General features: G+C 37.2%; 1 protein-coding gene across 1 annotated transcript in view; it reads right to left on the bottom strand.

The window, feature by feature from the left end:
- Positions 1–23493, bottom strand: part of LOC133651027 (polypeptide N-acetylgalactosaminyltransferase 10-like) — a 57409-nt gene that overhangs the window by 32628 nt on the left and 1288 nt on the right. Inside the window, exons 2-3 of the mRNA XM_062048896.1 lie at positions 21502–21685; positions 7720–7837 (exon numbers count right to left, since the gene is read on the bottom strand). Of these exons, the coding sequence (XP_061904880.1) occupies positions 7720–7837; positions 21502–21685 (302 nt within the window). The remainder of the gene's footprint in view (positions 1–7719; positions 7838–21501; positions 21686–23493) is intronic.

Here is a 23493-nt window from a genome sequence, read left to right as displayed (position 1 = left end):
TGCATAGGTCCGGTGGCCATGGATGAAGTGCTGGCTGTCCAGAGTCGGGACCCCGGGTGGACCACTAGCCTGTGCATCGGTTGGGGACATCTCTGCGCTGCTGACCCGTCTCCGCTCGGGATGGTTTCCTGTTGGCCCCGCTGTGGACTGGACTCCCGCTGATGTGTTGGATCCACTGTGGACTGGACTTTCACAATGTTATGTCATACCCACTTGACATCCATTGCTTTCGGTCTCCCCTAGGGGGGGGGGGGGGGGTTACCCACATATGCGGTCCTCTCCAAGGTTTCTCATAGTCATTCACCGACGTCCCACTGGGGTGAGTTTTTCCTTGCCCGTATGTGGGCTCTGTACCGAGGATGTCGTTGTGGCTTGTACAGCCCTTTGAGACACTTGTGATTTAGGGCTATATAAATAAACATTGATTGATTGATTGATATTTGAGAGGAATAGGTCTGTAGTGTACATAGAATAGAAAGAGTTTTAGATCTTTTGAGTTCAACTCATGAAAAATGGGAGCAAAAACAAAAGTGTCGCGTTGATATTTTTGTTCAGTAACTTAGCATTGAAATGCTGACTCAATCATTTATAACAGGGGTGTCAAACTCATTTTAGCTCAGACTATTAAAATCATGGCATTAAAACAAAAAAAAAATAAAGACAACTTCAGATTGTTTTCTTTGTCTTACTTTGGCCCAAAATAGAACAAACACATTCTGAAAATATTACAATAAAAATGTATTAAAAAATACCGGCAGCGGTAAAGTTTATATCCATGACGGAAAGAAGAAAGTGAATGAATGTGTGAATGTTTATAACTAACGTATTTTTCGGACTATAAGTCGCAGTTTTTTTCATAGTTTGGCCTCGGGTGCGACTTATACTCAGGAGCGACTTATGTGTGAAATTATTAACACATTACCGTAAAATATCAAATAATATTATTTAGCTCATTCACGTAAGAGACTAGACGTATAAGATTTCATGGGATTTAGCGATTAGGAGTGACAGATTGTTTGGTAAACGTATAGCATGTTCTATATGTTATAGTTATTTGAATGACTCTTACCATAATATGTTATGTTAACATACCAGGCACGTTCTCAGTTGGTTATTTATGCGTCATATAACGTACACTTATTCAGCCTGTGGTTCACTATTCTTTATTTATTTTTAATTGTCTTTCAAATGTCTATTTTTGGTGTTGGGTTTTATCAAATAAATTTCCCCCAAAAATGCGACTTATACTCCAGTGCGACTTAAATACGTTTTTTTCCTTCTTTATTATGCATTTTCGGTCGGTGCGACTTATACTCCGGAGCGACTTATACTCCGAAAAATACGGTAAATACATCTACATATGCATAAAAATGTGTTTTCTTATGTATTATTTTTTCAAATGAATGAAGTAACGTTTATGACAACCTTTTTCCAAAACACAATATAGAATATGAGATATAACAGGATAATGCATACGTTCATCATTTGTTTTCAAAACGGTTACAAAAAAGTGGGACCCCAAAATGTACTTTGGGACCCCATTTTTAAGACTTGATGGGGTCCCTGGGACCCCATTTTGAAAATTCCTAGCACCAACACTGATGGAGTATTGGTGCGTGCAAAACAGCAGCAGGTGGCTGTGGCCTGCGGGCCGGTTCTAAAACTAATCAAATATCATCCCGGGGGCCATAGATAATTCATTCGCCGGCCGGATCTGGGCCTTGACTTTGACACCCCTGATTTATAAAGATTTGATTGCCACCATTATGGACTTTATAGATACGCCTATTTTAAAATGTTTATTAACCATATACTAATGTGTAAATTATGAATTAATTGTTTAATAATCCATAACTAATGAGTTTTTTAATAATGAGTGAAACATGTATTTACAAACTGCGTGCTAATCACGTCGGAAATATGTGATGAATTCAGCATTTACTAATGCTTTAATAATTATTAATAGAGTGTAGTTATAACAAAATGTCACTTTGCTTGATTCTAAATTAGTGGTTCTTAACCTTGTTGGAGGTACCGAACCCCACCAGTTTCATATGCGCATTCACCGAACCCTTCTTTAGTGAAAAATAAAATGTTTTTTTTTTTTTTCAAATTCAAGACAAAGTTATATGTTTTTTGTAACACTTTAATATGGGGAACATATTCTAAGTAACAAAGACTTAATTTAGAGTTATTTGGTTAGGGTTCGGGGGTTAGGATTATAATAAGGTCATGCCGAATAAGGCACTAATAAGTACTTAATAATGACTAGTTAAGAGCCAATATGTTACTAATTTGCATGTTAATAAGCAACTAATTAATGGTGAATATGTTCCCCATACTAAAGTGTTACCATGTTTTTTTTACTGGTGCACAAAATGAGCCGTGCATGAACATCACCTTGTTCAAACAACAAAACCAACACAGTGCATAAACTCACAACAAATTACACACCTGCAAATCAGTCAGCTGTTGCCGTATCCGTAATACGCCGATAGGGAGAATTTTTTATTTACACGATGAGTCGGGTGTGTTTTCACCTCCGCCGAACTCCTGAGCCTGACTCACCGAACCCCTAGGGTTCGATCGAACCCAGGTTAAGAACCACTGTTCTAAATACTGTAACATGTCAAATCGTTTCTTGCACCATTTTCTTAGACTTTATGCACACATACCCACTATACCCAAAACGGCCATTGTCGATTTTGTGTTTTTGTTTCCTGTTCACACAGCAGCTTCACAATTAGCCATGAAGACATTAGTTATTATAAGGAGACAGTAAAAAGTGGAGCAAATTTGACACCGGGGACGCTCAATTTCTCGTCACAACAAATAATCATACAGCAGCAGACAGACAACATTTGCTTTTGTGCGGCGTGGCATCCGTCCCATCGCATCAGACTCCCCAAGGCTGGCCTTTGTGCTTGATTAAGTGAGATGACAAAAGCGCTGCTCCTTCAAAGCACAATTCAATTACTGTGACAGGGCGCTCAGCTCAGAGGAGGACTTCGTCTTAGCATGCTGACCAAGTGGCCGCCGCTTAAAGAATAATTCATGTTGAAACACCCAACAAAAGCACAAATCTAATAAGGCGTTTTTGAGCGTGAGCGATGTGGAATCTCCAGTTTGTTCGGTCTTGACTCCATCGAGAGCTGAAATATTCATGGGGAACAATCTTGCAGCCAAAATCCTAGAGGTTGCACATCCTTGCAGATGAAGAAGTAAGGAAAAGATCCAAGAAGGGTGGAGTTGTTACAACAATAATTATGACAATATTTACTTGGAGCAGGTGTCCTCCTATAAGTACTTGGGTATTTGTTTTGATTCCCAGTTCACTTGGGCACACCAAGTTGACTCTGTTTGCTCCCCTATAAACCAGCGCCTGCACTTTCTGAGGAGGCTCAGGGTCCGCGGTGTGGCGAGCAATATCATGATATGTTTTAGAAGGCAAACTTTGAATCTGTCATCCGTTATGGCATCTCCACATGGTTTGGAAATCTGTGCCAAACTCAAAACCCAACTTCAAAACCTTGTCAAGAAGACTGGTAAAATAATTGGCATGCAGCCCCCTTGTTCCCTTCAAGAAATATTCAACAAGACCGTGAAGAAGCAGGGTCTTAAAATCACCCGTGACCCACACCACATACAGTACTTCATAGTGCAATTGTGTTGATGCCAAATGGTAAATGGTTCAAAACAACAACATACAAACTCAACAGGTATAGATTTTCCTTTTTCCCACCGGCAATCAAAGCACTTAACAACAGAAAACTACTGTAATAACCGGATGCAATAATAAGGAGTGCAACATTGGGATAGTGCAATACGGGAGGTGTGCAATATGGGGGGAGTGTAATGTGTGATCTCATAACTAACTTATATACCTGCGCACTGTTCACAGTCGTCACTGTATTGTCGGTTTAACTGTATGTACAGTATGTATGTATGTATGTATGTATGTACACTACCGTTCAAAAGTTTGGGGTCACCCAAACAATTTTGTGGAATAGCCTTCATTTCTAAGAACAAGAATAGACTGTCGAATTTCAGCTGAAAGTTCTCTTTTTCTGGCCATTTTCAGCGTTTAATTGACCCCACAAATGTGATGCTCCAGAAACTCAATCTGCTCAAAGGAAGGTCAGTTTTGTAGCTTCTGTAATGAGCTAAACTGTTTTCAGATGTGTGAACATGATTGCACAAGGGTTTTTTTAATCATCAATTAGCCTTCTGAGCCAATGAGCAAACACATTGTACCATTAGAACACTGGAGTGATAGTTGCTGGAAATGGGCCTCTATACACCTATGTAGATATTGCACCAAAAACCAGACATTTGCAGCTAGAATAGTCATTTACCACATTAGCAATGTATAGAGTGTATTTCATTAAAGTTAAGACTAGTTTAAAGTTATCTTCATTGAAAAGTACAGTGCTTTTCCTTCAAAAATAAGGACATTTCAATGTGACCCCAAACTTTTGAACGGTAGTGTATGTACAGTCGTGGTCAAAAGTTGACATACACTTGTAAAGAACATAATGTCATGGCTGTCTTGAGTTTCCAATAATTTCTACAACTCTTATTTTTTTGTGATAGGGTGATTGGAGCACATACTTGTTGGTCACAAAAAACATTCATGAAGTTTGGTTCTTTTATGAATTTATTATGAGTCTACTGAAAATGTGACCAAATCTGCTGTGTCAAAAGTATACATACAGCAATGTTAATATTTGGTTCCATGTCCCTTGGCAAGTTTCACTGCAACAAGGCGCTTTCGGTAGCCATCCACAAGCTTCTGGCAAGCTTTTGGTTGGATTTTTGACAGAACGTGTGGACAATGCTGAAGAAACAAGTCCATGTCAGAAAACCAACAAATTTAGCTGAATTGCACCAATTTTGTCAAGAGGAGTGGTCAAAAATTCAACCAGAAGCTTGTGGATGGCTATCAAAAGTGCCTTATTGCAGTGAAACTTGCCAAGGGACATGTAACCAAATATTAACATTGCTGTATGTATACTTTTGACCCAGCAGATTTGGTCACATTTTCAGTAGACTCATAATAAAGTCATGTAAACTTTTGATCGCGACTGTATGTATGTAAAACGCTGTCTTGATGTCCAAGACAAATTTCTCCTCTGAGACAATAAAGCAAATTTTATTATTATTATTAAAAATACACACATTTAGTCTATTCATAGTCTATACATTTCCTACCCTTTTTCTAAAAAAAAATAAATAAATAAATAAAAAAATCAAAAAAAAATCAACAAGCTTTTGTATAACAAAACCGTATTAGATCATAAAATATGTTATGATAACCACAGTGTTTGTCATCATTTATCATAAATTCATCACTAATTTATTGTATTTAATTTCAAAATAACAAGTGATGGATTTGTGATTAATGATATGAGAACCAAAGTGTCTGATATCGTTTATTCTGAATTCAGCACTGATTTTTTTATTTTATTATAAAAAAAAAAAAAAGTCATTCATTAATTCCAAATAAATTATACAAAAAAAACATGGTATCTGATATAATTAATCCTGAATTCAACACTGATTTTATTTGAGTATAACAACAGTAACTCATCGTGTAAAATAAATAACACAAGAACTATGGCTATGAAACTATGAAAAACAACAATACTAAAAATTAACTCTTTAAATAAAATCAATGATACAAGAACCGGGGTGTCTGATATCATGTATCCTGGATTTGTCACTTTTATTTAATTGAATTATAAAATCAGGATCAATGATATGAGAACTACAGTGTCTAGTTGTTTATCCTAAATGTATCACTTATTATTTTATCGTTTAGTAAGCTATAATCGATCATTGATTATATATTATCTATTCATTATATTGTTTGTGCAAGGTTTACCTATAATATATCTTATAACATAATTTGTTTGTATCTATTACAGGGGGCAGATAATATACGTTTATACTCATTTTAATTCATTATTTATTCTAATGTGAATGAAACACACACAAAAAATGGAATGATACAATAATTGCCAGTGTTTACTCCTGTACCATATCCTGTACTACAAAATGTTTCTGTTTATTTGTATTTAAATTTACAACCGACTAATAGTGATGAGTCAAACGATACTGAAGCATAAATAAAATATCCGTTGTCTGGCATGATTTTGATCTTACAGCACCAAATAAGGTAACCATTCTCTTTTTCCTGTTTACTTTTTGGTGAATATGATCAGAGTAGCAAGTTTTCTTTCTACACAGCTATTTGTTTAAAACGATATAATCATTTGCTAATAACCACAGCAAATTCCAAACTATAAGCCGCTACTTTTTTCCCACGCTTTGAACCCTGCGGATTACAAGACAGCGCGGCTAATGTAGGGATTTTTCTTTGCTGACGGCCATTATAAAAATAATTTTATTAAAAAAAACAAGCAAAAACACGGACAGGGTGTTTTATTGTTTGTGCTATGGCGCCATCTTTTGGACGAATTTGCTCACTGCAGGTGCTGCAGTGCCCCCCCCCCCACCCTCCACCTGAGTCCATAGCGTTCCTACTTGTGTGGATTCTTCATTAGTTTGTACGTTTTACAATATAACTAAAACAATTCTTACTTATCAAACCGTCCCATGTGTGATGTATTCCGCAGGAGTGTTTTCATGCATATTTTTAAGTGCTATCGTCATGTAATGATGCTAGCGCCGTTAGCATTAGCTAATATGCTAACGAGTGTCTGTGTTAGTTTTATTAACTTACAACGGCATCATTTTTGTAATGTTTCAGTAAACTCACCAAGACGTCACCTTAGAATTATTGAGTCTGTTTCGCTGATTGGCTAGCTTCTGCCGCACGACGATGACTTTTGTTTTGTTTGATCAGCCGTTTTACTGCCGTGTTAGAGACACCGTTTGGACACTATTAAGGTATGTAAATAAACATTAAAACATACGGAGTAAATAACTCATTTCACAACGTATATATATGCGGCATATTGTCTGGTGCGGCTAATATATGGAAAAATATTTTTTTCCTTTTAAAATTTAGTGGGTGTGGCTTATAGCCCGGTGTGTCTATAGTCCAGAAAATACGGTATTCATTTTATTAGGTCAAATGTAGCGCCTTTTAAAATCCAGCAGATGGCGCCTTTATGAACAATACAGTTTTAGTGCAGTGTCAGTACAGCCAGTGAGTGGTACACACACTCACTGAGGCATCATATACCCGTCAGTAGTGACTAAGCTATCTTCAAACTGTATTAACTTTATGTTAAAGAGGTTCATTTAGCCTACTAATGTGTATTTATAAATAGTTGATTTATATAGGCTAGTAAGGTAAAGTTTTGTACCTGACAAGGTACAAAACTTATATATATAACACATATAACACGTCACAGATGACGTCACACTAACATCACGTGACACCTCTGAGGAAGGCTGCAGAAGCAAGATAGCCGAAACTTGTCAGGTACAAAACTTTACCTTACTAGCCTATATAAATCAACTATTTATAAATGTATTAACTTTACAATTACACACGTTTATCCTCCCTCTATAAGGAAGTGGTAACAAGAATACCATCAAAAGAGGAAGTGAACGAACAGTAATTGATGATAAGGGACGATGGGGTAGAATTAAACGAGCTGTGCTTCGTCCTACTCCTTTTCAGACGTGTTGAATTGTGCAAGTGTAAACGTGTGACACACTAAACCATTATTACCATTGCTTCTTTACCTTAAAGGAGATCTCATACTGTTCTCCTCCCCAGATCTCCAGACCTGTGTCATACCCGCCGAGCTCCCAGAACCAGCGTCTGTCTACAGCAAACAGCCCTCCCGCCATCACTGGAGACCTGCAAGACGGTGAACATTTGGTTTTACATTTATTGGTCTTTTGAAGGATTTATAAGCAGGAATTGGTCTACTTTTGATCACTGTAGGCTTAAAAATGTGCTCGAAACCAGTAGACTAGCAGCACAGACGTCCTCTGATGTGTTCGAAAAAATAATCAGTTCAAGGCTCAAATCTTCTCTCTCTCTCTCTCTCTCTCTTTCTCTCTGTCAATGCTGGTGAGTTCCATGCCCAAGAGGATTAGAGCAGTGCTAGACAATCGTTATAACCCACCAATGATACAATTTACGTGTGTTGCCAGCTATTGATGCAACAAAGACTGGGTGTTGCTCGTTAATCTATATATTACACAAGCTGTACACTTACTTCTCTAAAGGAAATCAATTTCTATAGTATTGCAAGATGTAATAAAAGTGCTTGCTCAAATGTGCTGGATGTCCATCTATTTCACATTTCATATTTGTGTGTTTGATTCCCAGCGAGACAAAGCGATTTTATAAAGTTCTCCTTTTAAAAAAAAAAAAAAAAAAAGTATTTAAGGTCGCTAAACCTACACAGTGTTTGTCGTCTTAATCAAACCATTGTGTCACTCTAGTTTTAACAGACAACTTAACTTACCTCAAGCAAACATCTTAAAATAACAGAAACAAGGATGTTACCACACCATAAGAAATCTGCGTTCAAAGAACTCCGGCTTATTGGTGATTCCCAAAGCCCAAAAAAAGTCTGCGGGCTATAGAGCGTTTTCTATTCGGGCTCCAGTACTATGGAATGCCCTCCCGGTAACAGTTAGAGATGCTACCTAAGTAGAAGCATCTACATCTACATCTCTGCGCTGCTGACCCGTCTCCGCTCGGGATGGTTTCTTGCAGGCCCCAATATGGACTGGACTTTCACTAATATGTTAGATCCACTATGGACTGGACTTTCACAATATTATGTCAGACCCACTCGACATCCATTGCTTCCGGTCCTCTCCAAGGTTTCTCATAGTCATTCACATCGACGTCCCACTGGGGTGGGTTTTCTTTACCCTTATGTAGACTAGCTATCAAAGCGCTAAAAACTGTAGTGGGTTTACAGAATTCACCCACGGAACTTTAGTTATTAGAGGGTTCCGGTCGGACGGTTTTTCACGGACACATTTCCGGCGTTTATGTTGCATAACGGAGCCACGGATGAGAAGATGCTGCTCTGCTATTAATTTAAGTAAAGTCTGAATGTCATTAAAACAGTTAGCTTCATCTTTTGACACTTCTTTCACACCCGTCCTTGCACGCTACACCGCTACAGCAAAGATGACGGGGAGAAGACCCTGTCAAAGGTGAGCCACATAGGTAAAACCGTCCACAAAACGGCGCAACCTGAAGAGACGCTCAGAAAGCTAATTGAAGATGATCTGTAAAACATAATCTATGCAACATTTTGACAAAAAAGAACCACCATTACATGTTATGGAGACCACAAGATAGCATTTTAAATTTTGAAAAAAATCATAATATGACCCCTTTAATGCGATTTATAATCCGGTGCGCCTTTTGTATGAAAAAAGACCTGAATAGACCCGCTCATCGGCAGTGCGCCTTTTAATCCGGTGCGCACTGTAGTCCGAAAAATACGGTATATCATTATTTGTTATTGATTTAGCACTGCGTAAATGTATGGAAGCGTATTCTTCAACAGTTTTTATGAGTCCAGTGTTTCCCATAAACTGCCAAGATACCTGTGGCGGTGGGGGCGTGGCTATGGGCGTGGTCACCATGACATCATTGAGTAATTTGCATAATTTACTACAATGATTTGATTTTCTCTAAAAAGGCTCAAAAAATGCATACTTACTAATTAATAATAACAGTTTTGTTTTAAACGTCCATCCATCCGTCCATCCATCCATTTTACAATATAATTACAACACTTTATGTACATATTTATATACAGATTTGAACAATAAGTTATTCACTGAAATATATTTATTAATTGTGGTTCTTACAAAAAATATATCTTATAAAATATAAAAGCTAAAATGTCTCAAAGCTCTGCCCCTTTAATTAGTGCATACTAAATAATTTAACTTTCGCCTACTACTACAACCATATTATTTACCAGCAACATAAAGTGAAACAGAGGCAGAGGTGTCCTGCCACAGTCAGTAACAAATAAACAGAAAACAGTAGTGGTGATAGACAGACACAGAGCTTCATCAAACATCTGATCCACTGAACAAAGAGCTCCAAAAATCTTGAACTTTCGACTGCCATCAGTTTTACTCCCTACACTTAACCATGTGTTTCCTACTGCCTGCAGACTTTGCACCCTTTGTTATATACACATGTTGTGTTTCTAATATAAATACATTTAATAAAGTCAAATACAAATAAGGCAACAAGAGAAGTATCCTACACTTCTCTTTTGTAAAGTAAATCTGAACAGCCGATATGGGCATCTACATCAACTATATGATTTGCCTGAGAAGCTGGAGAGGACAAAAAAAAACAAACAAAAAAAAACAAAACCTTTTTTATTTAAAAATTTTTTTTTTAAATTTGTGGCGGACGTAATTCTTTCGTGGCGGGCCGCCACAAATAAATGAATGTGTGGGAAACCCTAGAGTCCCTTCTTTTGCATATCATGTGAGAAGGTTGTAAACTGTAAGTAGGTTAGATATAATTATTGACTATCATTAAAACCAAGAGTACGATTACAAATTTAGTGTCAATATTTGAGTGGCCCCTGGGCCCCTCTGTAGTGGAAAAGTTGGGCCCAAAGGTCAAAAAAAGTTAAGAACCCCTGCGCTGGACAACCAGATAACAGCTAAGGATTTTAGCTCGATTTTAGCGCTCTCAGACTCTCATCCGAAAGGGACCTCGGTTTGGAGCCCCCGGCAAAAATGGACCAGGCGTGTCAGAGTAATCTAGAACCTTTAACAGTAATGTTTTCAAAGACAGTACACAGCTTAAAATACCTGAAGTAGAGCAATCACAACACCGATTCGCAGTGTTTGGTGTTCCAAGGCAAAAAAAAAAGAATTAAGTATACTCGCCTCATGGTGCAGTGAGATAAAACACAAAAAAAGGGATACATTTTAGTTCTGATTTCTTCATTGTGCTAGAAAAGCTATAGAAAATTCCATAGAACATGACGCAAGAAAGTTTGCATGAGTGGATCTTTAAGGCTTTAACTGAATTCTTTTAAAGTCAGAAAGTTGTTTTGTGCAGCTGAAAAAAGCTTAAACCAAGCAGTTGCTGGGGAAACTTAAAGGGATTAATCGCACATTTCCCAGTGTTCTGCGTTCCCCTGCGGGGGGAAATACAGTAGGTATCATCGCCTCGTGGAACTTGCAGATAAGAAAAACGAAAAGATATGTAGAAAAATAGAAAAGAAAGGAAAAATGAGCTGCATAACGGTCGGAATCAATTCTCATTTTTTGAATTAGTCTCCTCTTCTTGCCCGACGAGATGACCTTCATCAGCACAAATCCAATTTGAGTAGCAAAGATTTTCATTTTCATTCTGATTGACATTGACACAGTGGAAACAAAATCCATTGTGTGTGTGGGTGTGTGTGGGTGCGTGTGTGTGTGTGTGCACGCATGGTATTTTTTTCCTCGTGTTACTGTCTCATCACCTCTTTCTCTCAGGTCGAGACAGCCCCTCCTCAATGTCAAATGTCCAAAATGGAAAATATCAACTTGGCCGTTTCCAATTAATTCAAACACTGCATAAGAACATTCGCGGAAGGCCGATTTAAAACTCTTTCCTTCAAACACAATGACTTTTGTCCCGATTCAAAAAGTCCAACGGAAATGATTGATTTTTTTTATTTTATTGAGTTTCCATTTACAAAATGAATTATTTTACCACCGAAAAAAAAAAAAATACTACCGGTACATTGTTTAAAGGCCTACTGAAACCCACTACTACCGACCACGCAGTCTGATAGTTTATATATCAATGATGAAATCTTAACATTGCAACACATGCCAATACGGCCGGGTTAGATTAGTAAAGTGCAATTTTAAATTTCCCGCGAAATATCCTGCTGAAAACGTCTCGGTATGATGACGTTTGCGCGTCACGTCACGGATTGTAGCGGACATTTTGGGACACCAATGTGGCCAGCTATTAAGTCGTCTGTTTTCATCGCAAAATTCCACAGTATTCTGGACATCTGTGTTGGTGAATCTTTTGCAATTTGTTTAATGAACAATGGAGATAGCAAAGAAGAAAGCTGTAGGTGGGAAGCGGGGTATTAGCGGCCGGCTGCAGCAACACAAACACGTAGCGGCTACGTCGTAGCCGGTGTTTCATTGTTTACATTCCCGAACGATGACAGTCAAGCTTTACCATTGGCCTGTGGAGAACTGGGACAACATAGACTCTTACCAGGAGGACTTTGAGTTGGATACGTGCTATCGTGAGTACGCAGCTGCGGCTTCCAAACATTTGATCGCTTGCCCGTACGTGCGTGCCGCTATGTGCATGTCACGTACGTAACTTTGGGGAAATATATGTGCTGTAGGAACTTTGGGGAGGTGAACGGTACTTTGGGCTGTGGGATTGAGTGTGTTGTGCGGGTGTTTGATTTGTATTGGCGGGTTATATGGACGGGAGGGGGGAGGTGTTTGTTATGTGGGATTAATTTGTGGCATATTAAATATAAGCCTGGTTGTGTTGTGGCTAATAGAGTATATATATGTCTTGTGTTTATTTACTGTTTTAGTCATTCCCAGCTGAATATCAGGTCCCACCCGCCTCTCACAGCATCTTCCCTATCTGAATCGCTTCCACTGCCCTCTAGTCCTTCACTCTCACTTTCCTCATCCACAAATCTTTCATCAATCGCTCTCGTTGCTTGTGGCCATGATTGTAAAAAATGTGCAGATGTGAGGAGCTCCACAACCTGTGAAGTCACGCTACTTCCGGTACAGGCAAGGTTTTTTTATCAGCGACCAAAAGTTGCGAACTTTATCGTCGATGTTCTCTACTAAATCCTTTTAGCAAAAATATGGCAATATCGCGAAATGATCAAGTATGACACATAGAATGGATCTGCTATCCCCGTTTGAATAAGAAAATCTCATTTCAGTAGGCCTTTAAAGTGTGGCACAAGCCCAAAAAAAACAGACATAGGCACACTTGTTCTCACTACAGGCACATTTACCTGTAATCTAGATTAAGACACATTATGTTTGGATTAATGACATTTAAAATATCCACGATTTCCAAGATTTCCCCCCCCCAAAAAAAACAGAAAAAGACTTGAGCTAAAATAATCGAAAAGAATCTTAAGCACAAAAATTATGACTGAAGTGGTAAGGCTGTATTTTCATTTGCACTTCAAGTTTATTGACAGTTTATTAAAAAAACATATATATCATTATTTATTATTGATTTAGCACTGCGTACATGTATGGAAGCGTGTTCTTCAACAGTTTTTTATGAGTCCCTTCTTTGCAGTATATTTGATTAGTACTTATTTTTGTAATCAGCCTGACCTAATCCTTGATTAATAATCTTTGTGGTTACACATGCTTTCATATCATGTGAGAAGGTTGTAAACTGTAAGTAGGTTAGATATAATTATTGACTGTCATTAAAACCCAGAGTAAGATGACTAATTTAGTATCAATATTTGAGTGGGCCCCGGGGCCCTCTGTAGTGAGAAAGTTGGGCCCCAAAGTCAAAAAGGTTAAGAACCCTTGCGCTACACAACCAGTTAACAGCTCAGGATTTTAGCTTGATTTTAGCGCTCTCAGACTCTCATCCGGAGGGACCCGGAGCACCCGGTAAAAAACGTTTCCATGGTTTAGAAGTTGTATTTGAAAATGTAATGACTTTCCCAGGTTTTTCAAGACCGTATAAACCCTTTTGAACATTCTTAATTGGCATACAAGTGTAAAAAGAAGATAAGCCATGCTAAAATGATGACGTAAAACTAAAAAGAAAACTGCAAACCCCAGAACAAAGCCTGAACATTGGAGGTTGTACAGTGTCAAGAACAAACTATACCTCTAAAGTTCTAAGTTTATCGGACCCTGGAATATTGGCTAATACCGTTATTGATCCGATAAACCATCATACCGCAAGCGGATCTGTGTCATAGTCCATGGGTGTATGAATTGTCTATAAGTTCTTGAAGAAGAGGAAGAATACAGAGCATCTTTCGCTGCACTTGTCTTACTGGGGTGTTTACAGGACAGCCTTGTTCAGGCCAATGCAGAGGGAGTCAAATTGCAGATAAGGATTGATATTGGCTGGGCGATCAAAAACATTCCAACAGTTTTGTGTCCCCCAGTTGTCCATTCTGGCTCTCAAATTCATTCTAATTCCGCCTTGCAGTGCGGAAAGCTTCTTTGAGATCTTATCCAATCCTCAAAGTCTAAGTGTCCAGAGGTCTGCCCATTCCATTCCTTTGGGCTTCTTGAACAGCTGTTATCGTCTTCCGATTTTGTCGACTGACCAGAGCAATGCTCAATCCAACCAGCAGATGCCCTGTTATCATAGCTCCAACTAGAGAGATACCATATTTTTCGGAGTATAAGTAGCTCCGGAGAAAAGTCGCACCGGCCGAAAATGCATAATAAAGAAGGAAAAAAACATATATAAGTCGCATTTTTGGGGAAATTTATTTGATAAAACCCAACACCAAGAATAGACATTTAAAAGGCAATTTAAAATAAATAAAGAATAGTGAACAACAGGCTGAATAAGTGTACGTTATATGTAGGGCTGCAACAACTAATCGATTAAATCGATTAAAATCGATTATAAAAATAGTTGCCGATTAATTTAGTCATCGATTCGTTGGATCTATGCTATGCGCATGCGCAGAGGCTTTAAAAAAAAAAAAAAATATATATATATATATATTTTTTTTAAAATAAACCTTTAGTTATAAACTGCAACATGTACAAACAGCTGAGAAACAATAATCAAAATAAGTATGGTGCCAGCATGCTGTTTTTTTTCAATAAAATACTGGAAAGGATAGAAATGTAGTTTGTCTCTTTTATCCGATTATTAATCGATTAATCGAAGTAACAATCGACAGATTAATCGATTATCAAATTAATCGTTAGTTGCAGCCCTAGTTATATGACGCATTAATAACCAACTGAGAACTTACCTGGTATGTTAACGTAACATATTATGGTAAGAGTCATTCAAATAACTATAACATATAGAACATGCTATACGTTTACCAAACAATCTGTCACTCCTAATCGTTAAATCCCATGAAATCTTATACGTCTAGTCTCTTATGTGAATGATCTAAATCAGGGGTCACCAACCTTTTTGAAAGCAAGAGCTACTTCTTGGGTAGTGATTAATGCGAAGGGCTACCAGTTTGATACACACTTAAATAAATTGCCAGAAATAGCCAATTTGCTCAATTTACCTTTAACTCTATGTTATTATTAATAATTAATGATATTTACACTTAATTGAACGGTTTAAAAGAGGAGAAAACACGAAAAAAAATGAAAATTAAATTTTGAAACATAGTTTATCTTCAATTTCGACTCTTTAAAATTCAAAATTCAACCGAAAAAAAGAAGAGTAAAACTAGCTCATTCAAATCTTTTTGAAAAAATTAAAAAAAGAATTTATGGAACATCATTAGTAATTTTTCCTGATTAAGATTAATTTTAGAAGTTTGATGACATGTTTTAAATAGGTTAAACTCCAATCTACACTTTGTTAGAATATATAACAAATTGGACGAAGCATATTTCTAACAAAGACTAATCATTATTTCTTCTAGATTTTCCAGAACAAAAATTTTAAAAGAAATTCAAAAGACTTTGAAATAAGATTTAAATTTGATTCTACAGATTTTCTAGATTTGCCAGAATATTTTTTTTGAATTTTAATCATAATAAGTTTGAAGAAATATTTCACAGACATTCTTCGTCGAAAAAACAGAAGCTAAAATGAAGAATTAAAATAAAATGTATTTATTATTCTTTACAATAAAAGAAAAAATACTTGAACATTGATTTAAATTGTCAGGAAAGAAAAGGAAGGAATTTAAAAGGTAAAAAGGTATATGTGTTTAAAAATCCTAAAATCATTTTTAAGGTTGTATTTTTTATCTAAAATTGTCTTTCTGAAAGTTATAAGAAGCAAAGTAAAAAAAATCATGTATTTATTTAAACAAGTGAAGACCAAGTCTTTAAATATTTTCTTGGATTTTCAAATTCTATTTGAGTTTTGTCTCTCTTAGAATTAAAAATGTCGAGCAAAGCGAGACCAGCTTGCTAGTAAATAAATAAAATTTAAAAAAAATAAAGGCAGCTCACTGGTAAGTGCTGCTATTTGAGCTATTTTTAGAACAGGCCAGCGGGCTACTCATCTGGTCCTTACGGGCTACCTGGTGCCCGCGGGCATCGCGTTGGTGACCCCTGATCTAAATAATATTACTTGATATTTTACGGTAAGGTTTTAATAATTTCACACATAAGTCGCTCCTGAGTATAAGTCGCACCCCAGGCCAAACTATGAAAAAAACTGCGACTTATAGTCCGAAAAATACGGTATCTCCCAACTCAAGAGTTCCTCATATATCCGGCAGCAAATGTCCTGTCAGGACAGGCAAGCTCCCCCAAACATGTGCTTCTCGTCGAGAAGATCTTGTCATTTGAATTTATAAATTCCATGCTTAGATTTTCAATATCAGAAAGTTAAGACTTAGCGGAGTTTTACACACTCTGCAAAACATGGCTACTGCTAACCTGAACGAGAGCAAGACGTTCGTTCCAAAGAAAATAAAAGTGTTGTCAGTGGTTTGGATTGGCGGCAATAGGCGCAAATCACAAGTGACAGCACGCAGCAAAGTTTGTTTTAAAAAAAAAAGGCAACGTCACAAAAAAACTCATTCCAGCATCTGAAACCGAAGCATACAGCCAAGTGGGGGTAATGCATCTCTCTACGAGGTTGAATGAGACCTTAAAAACGAAGAAACAAACTCCCGCTATTGGTTTCTTTTAAAAGTAGGGAAATAAATCCATAGATCTATTTTTTTGTGAAAATATCAAGTGATTTTATTGATTGGCCATTTCGGCAAGACCTCATTTTAAATAATCGATATGAATCAGAAACCGGTTTTAAGAATTCCGAATTTTAAGGCAAAAACACAACAAACTCCCTTCTTGTCTCCCATGGACACACACTTGTTGTTGTTGACTTTGGACTGACTAGCGACTGCACGACACCAAGGCCGCGGAACAGAGACACGGGGCAGGCTTACACACACACTGCAAAAACTGAAATCTAAGTAAGATTAAATATCTCAAATAAGGGTGATATTTGCTTATTTTCTGTCTGATAAGATAATTCTTCTCACTAAGCAGATTTTATGATAGAGTGCTTTACTTGTTTGAAGGGTTTTGGTCCTAAATGATCTCAGTAAGATATTACATCTTGTAGCTGAGATTTGATGACCTATATTGAGTAAAACATGCTTGAAACTAGAATATCAACTGATGCAAAGCTGTGTCATTAACACTCACAAGTATAAGACTACTTTTTTAAAGTAATAATTTCTTACTTCAAGCATGAAAAAAAAAATCATGATGCAGAGCGCATATGATTATGTCAAGATAATTGCACTAGCATTTACTTAATTTAAGAATATTTTTCAACATATTGAGCAAAAAGGTCTCTTTTTTTCCACCAAGAAAAGTACACTTGTTATTAGTGAGAATATACTTATTTTAAGGTATTTTTGGGTTCATTGAGGTTAGCTAATTAGGGTCCGCATGTACCCTGTATAAAGGACTCCCACAGGGAGTCCTTTGTACATGGACAAAGGACACTATTGTTATTGTGAGGTTTATTATTATTATTATTCCGCCGCCACAAAAAACTCTAATTTGACCCACTTAACATGCTTCAAAACTCACCAAATTTGACACACATATCAGGACCTGCGAAAATTGCCATCTAATAAAAAAAACAAACCCCAAAAATCAAAATTGCGCTCTAGCGCCCCCTAGGAAAAAACAAAAACAAACTGCCTGTAACTCCCACTAGGAAGGTCGTAGAGACATGAAACAAAAACCTCTATGTAGGTCTGACTTAGACCTACATTTCATAATTTAACATCCTCGGGCAAAAACCAACAGGAAGTTGGCAATTTCCCCTTCAAGACAAAATTGTACTAAAAAACACTCATTTTTTCCTCTTTGAGCTGTAATTTGACCCCCTTAAAATACTTCAAAACTCACCAAACTTTTCACACACATCAGGACTGGTGGAAAATGCGATCTAAAAAAAAAAACCGAACCCCAAAACTCAAAATTGTGCTCTAGTTTTACTTGTTTTGGAAAGTCTTGTACGAGCCGAATTTTCTTGTTTTATTGGCAGACACCCCTAATTTTTGTATTTTTTTTTCTTGTTTTTGAACACTGACTTTTTGCAGTGCACACATGCATCCACAGAAAATATACGCCACACACACATACCCCAACCCCAATCCAACGTCCTTGACGCGAATCCCTTAGGGGTGATGGACGGATGGGCAGCGCCCGAAGAGTTGCAGCCTGCCACCGTGGTCCCCACTCCCTCCCCTCTGTTGCTAGTCTCGAGATGTACGTTGTAATAAGTATATGTGCTTTGCTATGGAGGTTTTGTTCCCAACTCCAAACTGGGCCCCCTTAGGAGCCCAGTCTAGATTGTATTTTTTTACTCATCCTTCCCCAGCGTTGACCTTTTCCCCATCTTTTACGGGGCGCCTCGTGGCGACCCATCAGCGTTCCTGTTCTGTAACCCCGTACACTGTTTGTTTGTCTAATCTTGAACGGGTTTGTGCTAAAAAACAAAGTTTCGTTGTACTTGTGCAATGACAATAACGACCTACATTGATTGAAACGGTATGAGTGCATCAGTAAATTTGAAAAATGTAAAATAAACCTTACCATGCCCCGATTACAAAATTATGAATCGGTTTAACAATCTGCAACTGCACGAAGTCTCATCTGCTCAGCATAGTGCTCTCTTTACCTCTCTCAGGAGTTGTGTCTCAATGGGTGGCGGCATCCTTCGCAGTGTGCTCTGGGTCTCGCGCTCTGTATGTATACGTGCCTCTCTCGCTTTTCCATGAAGCTTTCGCGCCTCGCAAGACTTGTCACAATAACGTAAACAAACAAGTGGAGAACGATGGCAAGAGAAAATGTGCGACGCTAACACAAATAAGTCCCGTGTTTAGAAGGATTTGGATTGTTTAAAAAGTAAGGGTACATTTGATGCAGCTGTTGCAACATGCAAAGACTGTTAAACAGCACTGAAGTAGAGGGGTGTCAATCTTAGTTTGCACCTGGTAGGAGACATGGAGAGACCGCAGACGGACAGGACAAAGGCACGGATATTCAAGGCTTCTTTCAAGTGACAACTACAGCCGAGGAAATGACAATTTCCGGAGTCTGTTTTATTGTTAAGTACTTGAGATTGCAGTGTTTTGGAGAATGAGGGACATGATAAATACGTTGAAGCCTCAGTACAAGATGCCAAGTCGACAGCATTTTACCGACGAGTGCGTGCCAGAGCTGTAAAATAAGTCAGTTTCTGGCAATAGTGAAAACTGAATAGGTTTTCATTGTGAGAAGGTATTTACAAAGTTCTTCAAAAGGGAACTGCACTTTTTGGGGAATTTTGCCTTTTGTTTACAAATTAAATCCATGACGACGGAAGGATTTTTTTTTTTTTAATGCATTCTAAATATTAAATACAACTAAATGAAAGTCCGTTTACAGCGGAGCTAATGGGATCTCCTCTAATTCGCCCATAAAATCCGATAAATAACCAATCAAAAACCTCAATTTACATTTTGTGATTTGAATATTAACCAAGTATTAGTGATATTGTTATAATAAGCGCTAACACAGACAAACTATTTATAGCGGCGCCGTGATCACTAACTTGCCTGTCGATGTTTACATTAGCTGCTTTCTCTGAAGTACTTTATTAATTCCCCAGGGGAAATTCTCACTTTCTTGCTTCCTGTAAGTTTATTGTAGATCATAAATCATACATCTCACCTGGACAGAAGAAGTCTGAGTAGGTATTCCGACAGGCTGGGACACTTTGACAGCCATTTAGGACCCGAACCTGGCGACGATGACGCAAAGAGATGCTTGCCACCCCCCCTACCCCATTTCTTTGCGAGGATTATGAGACATTTTTCATCCAAATGGGAATATAGGAGCATCCCAGCACTCAGCATCCTAATGACAGCGGACTTTATACAGTAAGTTATGTTTTATTATGTTAGTTGGCTCTCATAAAGTCTGCAGTGAGTAATAATCAGTGATAAAGGAAAAAAAAAGAAGCAAACTTTGTGATGCGTTTTTGAAATTTATGTGTCGCGTATGCTTAAAATGATTAAATACGAAAACTATTTTATGTTATGAAAAATGTGCCCGTTATTACATTACATATATTCTTACATTATGTATATAAAACCTCAATGGAGTTATTTTGATGGGGGCCCTTCCACATTTATAGAAATGGCATAGGATCATTTATGATGTAAAATAAGTAAAATAGCCATCATACTGCATCAAATTCTACCACATAGAATCATTACATTTTAAAATGTATCGTTTCCGAATCTTATCATTCTCCATATACAATATATACAGTACACATAAATACATTGTTTCAAATTATAGAGATGCACACATTTTGTAGTGTGGAATGTCAAAAAGGCTCGATAAAGTGAAATTACTCAAACACAAAACAATTGTAGGTGGTTACAATGTGAGAAAACACTGCCCTGTAATCAACCGTTTGGAATACATAAAGGATGTCTTTAAGTTCAAGTAGAGTGGTAAATTTTGGGGCGACATCTTGTGGCCACAATAATTTGTTAAAATAAACTCACGACGCAGTAAATTGAATGATGCGGACACGTTTGTTACTGGATACTTTCTAGTACGCTTCTGCCTTGGAGACATTGTATGTGTAGGTAATATTCAACCAAAAAACATTTGACACTTGTTTATATTGACAAATGCCGTGTTTTAGACAACAATATTGCTCGATTAAGGCAGGGCTTCTCAATTATTTTTTGTTACGCCACCGTAGGAAGAAGAACACACTATCTATAAATGTGTTCTATAAAACCGTTGAAAGTAGACCTCTGCATAATATTATATCCTTATTAAAATGAAAGAAAACAAAGACGAAAAAAACATCGGTTAAGAATAACTCGTTTGTGTAACATTGTTTTTTAGTATGTAACAAAAAATATTTGAAGTGCAGCAATTTGCTTTAAAAAATTAAAAAAATAAAAAAATAAATAAATAAATAAATAAATAAATAAATAAATAAACAAATAAATTAAATAAATTAAATAAATTAAATAAATTAAATACATAAATAAAAATACATCCTTATTTAAATTATAAAAATGTTTTGACCGACTTAAAAAATTTGATACTGAAAAATAAATTAAATAAACTCAAAGAATAATAATGAATTAAAAATGATCATCAGGAGCACCATATATAAAACACCACAATGAAGGCCCTATTGTACCTAAGTAGAGTATAAACACCAGAAATGCCGTGCAGTATGTGCAGATGTCATACATGCATGACACATAACGGCAATACCATAGCGCAAACCTAAGGCATGAATAAAGTCAATAATTAAGTGCAACTCACTCGAAGGGCTCGCTGGGGTCGCCCTTTGTCAGCTCCTGGGGGATGGGGATGCGTTTGTAGTACATTTCCCAGTCGAAGGCGCCACGCATGGCGTCGCCCGCCTGCGTCTCATAGCCGAAGTTGTCGTGGTCGATGACATCGATCATCGGGCAGACAATGGCTTTCCTGTTCTGGGCGATTCGGTCTAAGAAGCACAGTGGCACAATTTCAGATTGAATAGCCCGCATCGTTGCTTTATGATGAGTATCGGAGAGCCAGCATTTACAGAATATAATGCAGTGTAAATGTAACGTCAGGAGGCCAGTTGAAGGGTTCTGAGTTTGCTCCAATTTAAATGCTGCTAAAATCATACAAAAGTCCGAAGCTTTGTCATGCATAGGGATGGCTACCTTTCACATCTGAACCGATACAATACCAATATCCAGTTAAGTACCTGTGAATCAATACGATACCAATTTTGGGTACTTTTGTGTCTGTTGAAAACATGTTCTGGACCACTAGTGTTACCATATCTGAGTTTTTGTGCAGAAATATGGGGAAACAACTACAAATGTGTGTTTCATTCACTAACGGTGTTACAAAAAAGATCCATTCGAATAATACATAATGTTGGATATAGAGAACATACAAACTATTTATTTATTGAATCAAAAATATTGAAATTCAACGATTTGGTGCATTTGCAAACAGCTAAAATTACGTACAAAGCAAACTATAACCTGCTACCCAAGAATGTACAACAATTCTTCTCAACAAAAGAGGAGGAAAATAACCTAAGGGAAAAATCTAATTTGAAACATTTGTATGTACGTACAACACTTAAAACCTTTAGCATATCTGTATGTGGAATTAAATTATGGAATGGATTAACCAAATAAATCAAACAAAGCGCCAATATGATTCAGTTTAAGAGACTGTTCAAACTACAAGTGTTCACAAAGTACACAGAACAAGAATTATGATGAATATCTTGAACCCTTTTTTCATTATTATTGAGACAAAGATTATTTATGTATTTAATATTTGTTTACTTACTATGGTATTTTATGTGTTTATTATTTATTGGTTCACTGTTATGAGGGACTCTCCTGAAGGAATCAATAAAGTACTATCTATCTATCTATCTATGTTACAGAGAACAAGGAAATAGGATAAAATTGCTATGGTATAAAAAGGGGTAGGATTAAATACGCTCAGCTTCTTCCTACTCCTTTTCGGGCGTGCTGTAATGACACAACTGGAAATATGTGATGAGTTACATTGTATCGTATGCATGTTCGAAATAAACTGAACCTTGAACTGAACTGAAATGTTTGAATGTTGATTGTTTGAAAAACAAAAACTAATTATTGAACATTTAAAGGGGCTGTTTGCAACATTTACATACATGCTTAGAGGGCGCCAACTTTCTATGTATTTTACACAGTATGTATCCCGTGCTCTCACGGCTTCGTCTATGTAATGACGTCATTACGTACGTAACACATGCATGCGCATTAGCTTTAGGTGTTGTCAGCTAATAATAGCAATTTGGATAGTTAGCGTTAGCTGCCATTGAATGTATATTCCATCATAACAACAACATGATTGCAAATTGTCCATTGCTTATCGAGGACTGCTTTTTGTACGTTTGCATGTGCTTCCTGCGGGTACGTGTTGACGAAACCAAGTCAGTGACGGCCGTAAACACCCATCATTTTATTCGGGCCGGTAAAACATTTTTTTTACATAAACTTTTTAAAGTTAAAAGTTAAAATGCCAATGATTGTCACACACACACACACTAGGTGCGGTGAAATTATACTCAGCATTTGACCCATCCCCACATGGGAGCAGTGAGCAACAGCGGTGGCCGCGCCCGGGAATCATTTGGTGATTTAACCCCCAATTCCAACCCTTGATGCTGAGTGCCAAGCAGGGAGACAATGGGTCCCATTTTTATAGTCTTTGTAAGAAATAGAGACAATTGTCAAACACAAGTGTTCTGTTAAA

The sequence above is a fragment of the Entelurus aequoreus genome, linkage group LG05 (assembly GCF_033978785.1).
Source record: "Entelurus aequoreus isolate RoL-2023_Sb linkage group LG05, RoL_Eaeq_v1.1, whole genome shotgun sequence".
In the NCBI taxonomy this organism is placed as follows: domain Eukaryota; kingdom Metazoa; phylum Chordata; class Actinopteri; order Syngnathiformes; family Syngnathidae; genus Entelurus; species Entelurus aequoreus.
This window is presented reverse-complemented; position numbering and strand designations above follow the sequence as displayed.